Below are 8,857 nucleotides of genomic sequence, written 5' to 3'. Positions count from 1 at the left end.
TGCCAGGTCAAGGCCTCTGCCCCGCCAGTCACCCCACACACAGGGAGTGACTGGCATTGGGGGACAGGGCTGGCGAGCAGGCTGGAAGGGCTAACCTCTTGGTCCCTCCCCCCGGCCGGCAGGCTCTGATCAATTGGTGATGTTCTACAGGGCATAAAACCATAAACTTTTGAGTTATAATTCTACTAGACAAAAATCATTTGTATTGCACCCAAATAAAAAATATTTTGCAACTCACTCTTTTGTTTTTCAATTTAACATCTAATTTTTCAGAGTATGGGCCTAACTAATAGTAAAAAGTAAGTTTAAAAAAATGCCTTTTTCCAAAGAAGTGAATCATCGTTGGGAGGAACTATGCAATGCTCCAAGATATCACTGCAAAGACATGCAGTCAGAGTTGGCCTATAATCCCTGTTTTTAAAAAAAATTAGTACTCTGTCTAATACTCTGTGTCAACACTTGTACACAATATTTTATCTAGTTCTCAAATGAATATCAATAAATATTGGCCTTTATATGAAACTCTGATTATTTCCTTATGAGAATCAACTTGAATAAAATAGTTTAAATATTTTGAAGGTTATTGATGTACATAGCCAGATTGATTTCTATCAGGGATATTATCAATCTGTACTACTCATGTAGGGTAGTATACTCTGACCATCATACTGACAGACTTGAGCATCATCATTTTTAAAAATCAGGCAATTAGATAGATGCAAAATGAAATCTCTTTTTCAGTTACCTATACAATATCTGGTTACTAGTAAAGTTGATTTTTTGAAAAACATGGTGTTGTTCTTTTCTTTTAAAATTGTTATTTGCTTATTTTTCTATTTAGATGTTAGTGCCTATGTTGTGAGTCCTTTTAGCTTTTAATGTCTGAGGGACATTAACCCTGTGTTTTAATTCTTACACATCAAAGAGCTTGTCATGCACAGTATTAATAGAATATTTTATGTGAGGAATAACAACATCATAAATGAGACTCATTTGAGCTTACTTGAAACTCAACATAAGATTATACTAATAAAGATGTAATGTTTCCTCTTGTTCCATTAAAATTCCTTTATTGAAAAACATTTTATATGAAAACTGTCTGTACAAATAATCTTAATAAGGGTGGAGAACCGAAACTACAGGAAACAGGTATTTGTAAATACAAAATTCTTTGCAAATTGATGTCAGGCATTATATTAATAAGTAAACAGTATAGCTTTAGGTGATTGTGTTTAGAACAACTTAGAATAACTGGGTGATCATCCACAATAGTTTAAATCAAAAATGTTTGTGATGTGCTTGTAAAATAAAATCAAGAACTGAAACTGATGTATACCCAAGATGGATATTTTATATATATATATGGCATATACACCTACATTAAAAATAATAAATAACACATTTTAAATATAATAAATAAATTGCATATATGTATATATAGATAGAGAGCTATACAATATAGAGGACTAGAGAAGGATTATGATGGTAGACATTGGAGGAAAATTTTGAGCTCTGTAGAATTCTTTATAAATCAGTTCATATAAAAGGAGAGTCATTTTTTGGTCCCTTTTTTTTGTTGTTTGATGTTGTTGGGGATGCGGCTTGAGCTCCCAAAGAAAGTGTGAACCATCATGCTCTCCGCCAGGGTCCAGAGACCCAGTAGCCTAAAGTGTGATTTCCAGTGAACCTACTGGTGCAGCCCCTTTGACTTCTTTCCCTGTCTCCCTTTGCTGAGGAAGCCAGTGATTAGATGCTTTGGGCCAGGAGTGGGAGGAGGGGCAGGAGGGAGGGGATTAGGGAGAGGAAATCCTGGAAAAAAATATCCTGGGAAAACTCCGCAGGCCCTCTTCTCCGCATAGCGCTTTCCCACGCCTTCGTGGGGCGCAGGGGAGCTCAGGGGGCGCTGCGCTGGCTGCCCGGGCCCTGGGTTCGAGCTCGCTTGGGACCCGGTGATGCCTGCCCACCCCTCGACCTCCACTGCACACTTGGAGTTCCCTGAAGTCCTCCAGGCGCGTCCTGTCACTTTCCTAGTTGAGTGAGGGGCGGGAACAAACATGTGGCTCTTCCTCCAAACTCCCGGGCCCCCAAAGGCCCGGGAAATGCCCAAAGTGAGGCTCGGGTAGGCGCAAACCCCTGGGAAGTCGGACTGCAAACCCCGACTGGTGCCCAGGCCGGTGCTGAGCTCAGGGGCCCTTTGGCGCTTCACCTTTCGGAAGGTGACCTGGAGGAGTGTGAGGAGTTGGGGCGCTCTGAGAAGCGGGCCCGGGGGGCTGAGATCCCCGGGAAGTCGGTGCCCACCCGCACTGCTCCAGCCGCGCTCCTCCCCCGCGCGCTTCCCGGCACCGGCACCCCGGGCAGGGGATTTCGGTGTGGAACCCGCAGGCAGGGTTCTGGGCCCTCGCTCCCACTTGCCAGATCAGATGATTTTCAGCGACTGGAGCTGCTGGGAGGTGGGGGGGTTTACTGTTAATCCTTTTCTGTGTGTTCAGCTCACCTTGTGTGGTTGGGTGTGGAAAGGAGGGCGGGGGGTTTCCAAACCAAGTGGAATTCTCATTCCATGGGCATGAACCTGCCCGCGGGGTTGGCAGTTCTTAAAGTTTAGCAAGTCTGCAAACAAGTACAGAACACAATAGAGTCCCCCCCCCTTCCTCTCCCCCCCCCCCTTTTTTTTTTTTTTTTTTCTTTTCCTGCTTCCAAATGCTTTCTTCGAGGCTGAGGCTGGGCAGGTCTCCAAAGGTGCAGCAGCCACAACAATCCCGCAGCTCAAAGTTAAGCAGCAGTTGCACAACTTGCAGCAGCTCCCTTCGCCGGCTGCTAATGAGCTGAGAGCCAGGGACGTCAAGGAGGCGAGCAGGAAGCTTCCAGTCCGCCTCCCTTCATCAGAGACACCCGGCCTCCTGCCTCCCATCCTCAGATAACTTTGAGATATAGTCCTTGCCCTTCAATTGCCTGGCGACCATGGCTCCCTTTGGAAGGAACTTGCTCAAGACTCGGCATAAAAATAGGTAAAGTCCGACGTATGTGTGCTCCGGAGTTTGTGTGAAAGTGTGTGATTCCTTGCAGTTGGGTTCTGGTGAAATTGTTCTTTGGGGGCAGAGCCCTAGGGAGTGAGGTCTTGTATTTGTACTTAACTGGTGAGGATATTGTTTCAGAACCAGTGACTGCAGTGGCCAGGGCAAGGATCTTTGAAAATGATGATTTTTTTTTTTAACTCATTTCCCTCCGCATTTGGCCAGTCATTGTACCACAATAACACCAAAATTTCTCTTTGTGTTGCTTTACATATTTGAGAGTAGTAGGCTAGCAAGTTTCATTTTGTTTTAGACAAGAATTTAATGTGTTTTTGGAAGAGTTAAATTATTATGAATACATAAGTAAAATTAATTAACCACTAATTAGAATGAAAAACACGGCTGCTGATACAATCCTGAAACAGTGCTTTGGCTCTCCTTAAAGTAGGGCAGTCCTGAAACTTGAAAAGTTCCTGAAGGGAAAATGCTCTGTAGAGAAACTTTTCACGAACTGGTTCTTTAGCAAATGTTTCAGAACTTTAGGTGGTTTTAGGAGGATTCAAACAGCTGTCCTCCTTAATCCTTATTATAATATTTTACTTTGATTTGATTCCCTTTGCACTTTCAAGCCTGCAATGCCCATAGTGTAAATAATTTCTCTTTATCTCAGTCTCTCCCTCCCTCTCTTTCTCTCTCTTCTCTCTCTCTCTCTCTCTCTCTCTCTCTCTCTCTCTCTCTCTCTCAGATTTTTTGAGCCAATATGTGTGTTTCAGTCCTAGTAAATGTTTTATTAACACCTTCAATGTTACATCTCTATGCCAAAAATGTGAGGATAATTTTATACATGGGCTTTACTTTTTAATATATTTATTTTGGCATAAAGGCTTTTCCACAACTCTTCTCTCAGTCATGCCTGTTTGTACTTGTAATTTACTTGTGTAAATTTAAAAGCATACAATTAGATGGTAGGAAATGATACAATTATTTTAAAGTGTCTGCATAACAATGTGGAAGTGATACCACTTTAAAGTAAATCTCCATAGTTTAATTTGTATATGAATGTCTATTTGAAACATTCTGTTTTTAACTCATTTCAAATCTATTCATGATTCAGTTGACTAAGTTTGCTTAAGAAACTAAAACAGCAATAATTTATACTATAAAATTTTCTGAACCAGTTTTATTTGCTAATAACTTACAATATACCATAAATATGGTATATTTGGTAATTGGTAAAACTGTGTTAAAATAAATAAATGTGTTTGAGTATTATTAAAAAAAAATGTTAGTGATGGTTATCAAAAATAGGTTTGTATCTTATAGATGCAAAATATTCTAAAATACTCCCCTTTTCAAAATAAAATCCTTACTACTTTTTAAATAATTATTCAGTAGTATTATTAATGAGTATTTTTTTTTAAATGCTGTCCAAATATATAGAAATTTCTTTGGGAAAGTTGATGGTTTTATAAGACAGGATATATTTCTGCCCTACTGGTATTTTGAATACTTCCCAGGTAGTTTAGGATTGTTGTGTGCATGTGCGTGTGTTTGTCTTTTGTTTTTTTATTATAAATTCAAGAATTCTGTCATTGGTATGCTAAATAACAGTGCAATAAGGCTTTGCACACACCCCTCTGAGTTTACCTCAGAGGAATACATGTCCACTTTCATTACCTCAGTTTTGCTACTGCTCCATCTACTCTGCCCATAAAACTAATTTTCGTTCAAGGAGGTGAGTGTAGAAACATTTTTAATATAACATTTTCTATGCAAAATTATGAAAAAGTGGAAAGAACAATAAAAAATGAGGAGTTTCATAGTATTTCAAGTTTCTCTGAGTAAATGGAATGGTGCTCCAAAAGGTGATGCTTTATTATGAATGTGTTTTCGCAAAGGTGGTAAGTGATATTTTCCTCCTATAATTGAGAGCTTCTGTTTACAGGTTTGTATTTTTCTAACTATTAAGAAAAATTTAAACCACAGGGGTAGTCGAGTCTGTAAAAATAGGGGTATTTCAAACTAAGCAGTAAATAAGCCATATAGAGTATTGAAATATAATTATTTTGTATTTATTTTTTCAGTGGTTAGTATTGCTATTGATGATATATTTTTGTTTTCTTCTGTTTCATTTTTCCATCTGTTTCTCTCTTATTCCCCTCCCCCACCTTCCTCCCTTCCACTCTCTCTAAAAGTTAATGGAGAAAGTATCCCTGGGTGAGGATTAACAAAAAAACAAGAAAAAACCTGGTTGATATTTGATATAATGCAAAACCCAGGGAAATAGACAAATAATTATATGGATTTGGACACGAAGTTAATCTTACCCTACCAGATCATCTTCTAAATTTAAAAAAAAAAAAAATAATTGAAAAATTTTAGGAAACAGTATGCAGGAAATTTGAGAATAAAATATATGGTCACAAAATGATTATCTTTGGGCCAGCAAACTTTTTATGCTTTTCAGTTCTATGTTGCATATAAATAAAAGAAATGGAGCCAATATAAAATTATTTCTTTACAATCAGAATTAACCTTTAACATTTTTCTAACTCATTAGTATTTAATAGCGAGAGTAATTTTCAGGAGAGGTTTTAGTCTCAGAAGATGGGTCGTTTACTTTGGTTCCAGAATAATAGAATATTCTGTGACTGAATCCTAAAGATCCATGAAGACCTTATGCAACTTCTTGTTCAACATGAAGAATAAAAATGTTGGAGCATCTAGATATTTTCTTTTCAATAAACTAAGATTCTGAAAGTGCTTTCTAACAGTCACTAGATAGATATTGTTTCTCATATAAAAGCCAAATTAGCAAATAGTGAAGCGGACTTGACGTGGCATTCATATGGACATTTAGTAATGGGATTTAGATTATTAGCCTTTTCAAATATTCACATAGGTTCCATTTGTGATCCTGATCATGTTTATAGTAGATTTGATGGTCAAAATAATGATTGTTTTAAAAAAATATTGCTACTAAATAGCAACCAGCAACTTTTTTAAAAGTTCAGAGAAGGAGAATGCCACTAGTAAAGCTTTTAGGGATACTTGGTTGTGAGTTGTGATTCCTTGGGGTTTTCATTAATACAATTTGAGGTCAGAGAGTTGCTTGGACCTTTTGCTAAACTTTGCTAGAAGCAGAAAATTGTCATAGTAAAGCAGCATCCTATATGTTTATTTGAAATTTAAAATAGAATATTTATTTAGGTGATTTGTAAAAGGAAATTAACAGTGATTATGATAGGATCTAATCTGGTTAGCATGGCCTTATAATTATTGTTAAGCACTATTTAGTCCACTCTTGACTTTCCTTTGGCTTTCCCTATACCTATGGATATATGTCTATCGCAGGTGATAAGAAATATTGTCATAATATCAACTTGAAATTAAAAGTCTCCAAAAATGTTCTCGAACTAAATATATTAGAAATAAAATACAGCTATCTTGTTTATAATTGATACGTAAAATCTGCATTTAAACTTGCTTTCGAATCAATTAGAACATATCTGCCAGGCTTTTTAAAGCCAGGTGCTTCATATTGCTCCCATCAGTACATCATGCCATGAATGCTTCATCAGAGGGAATAATTAAGTTTTGTGGTTAGAAGAATCAAGTTTTGCAGCCAGGATAGATATTTTCCCTTTGTAATTAGAAGTATGGTAATTCCTGAATTCTGCAGAATGGGAAGTTATTATGTAATCTTTTGTTTGACTTTCAATAAATATTTAAAATGGCCCCAAAACTGGATTGAGAAATGCCAGATATTTGAGTATGAACATCTTCTTAGTTCCCAGGAGTTCCTGATAAAAAACTCCCTTAATACCTGGTAACTTAAGTAGTTACTAGTTGGCAGCAGACAGCCCATTCAGAACAATGAATGGAATGCTCTATTCCTGGCAAAAATGTCCTGAGAACAGTAGCAGTGGTGAAATTGAGCTCTAGGTTAAATCTTGAATTGTTACTCAAACAACTATAAGCCAACTTAAAATCCACTGCATAAGATGTGTTATTATGCCCTGTACTAATTCATGAAACATCAAGGTATAAAGCTCTTAAGTGGATTTTTTTGAAAAAAAAACAAAAACGTTATAAAAATGCTGTAGCTGGTGAACGATTTTATTTATGAGGAAATTTGATAGTAGCTTTAAGTACTTCACAGAACGTGGCTCTCTTTATTTGAATTCTGAAGGTGGAAGAAAGTTGAAGTGGGGGCATGAGTTTGCCTCTTTCAGGTGCATGTGGATTCCAGTTCTGGAAAAGCAATCTCTTTGTCTCTAGCATTAGTTTTCTGAAGTGAGGCAGTAATCTGCACCAGGTACATGTGAAAGTCAAAAGTTCAGCATACTTCTGTGTTCCAATATTTTTTAATGTATGTTTGCTTAGGAGTTTTTAAAGACATCTTTTTGGCTAAATAAATATACACAACACATATACTATTGATTTCTCAAGAATCAATTATTTAAAATATATTTTGATTCCATTCCTGTGGAGCCTGTTGTAATACTGCTCTTTAGAGGAAGTTTGCATAGTTGTTGATTATAAAGTAAAGCAGTTACTAATGTGAATAGTCACGCAGGGGTAAAGCTATTACTTTATGTGAATTGAATAGATGCTTAGCACTGGCAAGAGATTTTAAGGATAAGGATAATCAATGAGAATGAAATATGCTGACTAAGAAAATTATCCTGAAAGGCTTATATCTGCAGACTATAAAGCCCTCTTGTTTTGTTTTGTTTTTGTGTGTGTGTGTGTTTTATAAATTAAATAACTGAAAATAGCTATAAAAATTCTCATTGAGTATAGGCTTAGTGAGAGCAGGACTTTATCTTGTTCCTTTCTAGGTAACTAGTGAATAGGTGCTCAGTAAATATTTGTTGATTGAATAAATGGATTCAATATATACTCTCCAAACACAGCTGATCTCTGTACAGAACTTGGGTCACAGCAATAGAGCAGTATGTTCGATGCATGGGCAACTTAAAGAATGAATCTAGAAATTCAAGGTTGACTTATTTTGTGTGTGTGTGTTTTGTTTTGTTTTGCATTTGAATGAATAGTAGTTCAAAATATGTAACTATTTAAATTTTTTAAATAATGTTTTTAATTTGTCCTTCTCGTTGAAAGTATTGCAGATGTCCTCCCCCCCTTTTTTCCCCATTGACCCCCTTCCTACCCATACCCACTCCTCCCAGGCCTTCACTTCACTATTGTCCATGTCCATGGACTATGCATATCTATATTTATATTTATAAAAGCTAAGTGACCAGAATGACCAGAACGTCTGTTCACTATGACGCACACTGCAGCCGGCCAACCACCCTGATCAGCAACTACCCCATCAGTGGTGGGGCCAGCTGACTCCCTGCGGCCCCCCCTCAGCTGGCCCAGCCCCCATTGGGCCCTGATCAGGGTCAGGGCTGGTGGCCAACCTCCCGCAGCCCCTCTCCCCGAATTCTTTGCTCCTGTGCACTGTGGTCCCACCCAACACTCACACCAGCTGCCGGCACCAGAGCCGCCACTCGCACCTGCTGCCAGTGCCCGGCGCTGGCCCCGCTTGCTCAGGACCGTCAGTGGGTGTGAGCAGCAATTGCCAGCCTCTCCGGTCACTATGACATGTGCTGACCACCAGGGGCACACATGGAACATGGCAGGCATCGGCATCAGGCGGCAGAGCACAGAACATGGTGGGCGTTGGCTGTGGTGGGATTATGGAGCAGGTGAGCAGGGGTGCCAGGCCAAGGTGGGGCACCGGTTGCTGTTATCTGGGCGAGCCTCTGGTGATTACTGAAAATTCTTTGCTCCTGTGCACTGTGGTCCCACCCAACACTCACACCAGCTGCAGG

General features: G+C 38.7%; 1 protein-coding gene across 1 annotated transcript in view; it reads left to right on the top strand.

The window, feature by feature from the left end:
- Positions 1-2,485: 2,485 nt before the first annotated feature.
- RASSF9 (Ras association domain family member 9) overlaps positions 2,486-8,857 on the top strand; it is a 30,010-nt gene continuing 23,638 nt past the window's right edge. The window contains exon 1 of the mRNA XM_006774717.2: positions 2,486-3,005. Coding sequence (XP_006774780.1) covers positions 2,959-3,005 — 47 coding nt within the window. The 5' untranslated portion in view covers positions 2,486-2,958. The remainder of the gene's footprint in view (positions 3,006-8,857) is intronic.

Source organism: Myotis davidii, unplaced genomic scaffold (genome assembly GCF_000327345.1).
Source record: "Myotis davidii unplaced genomic scaffold, ASM32734v1 scaffold26, whole genome shotgun sequence".
Taxonomy (NCBI): Eukaryota; Metazoa; Chordata; class Mammalia; order Chiroptera; family Vespertilionidae; genus Myotis; species Myotis davidii.
This window is presented reverse-complemented; position numbering and strand designations above follow the sequence as displayed.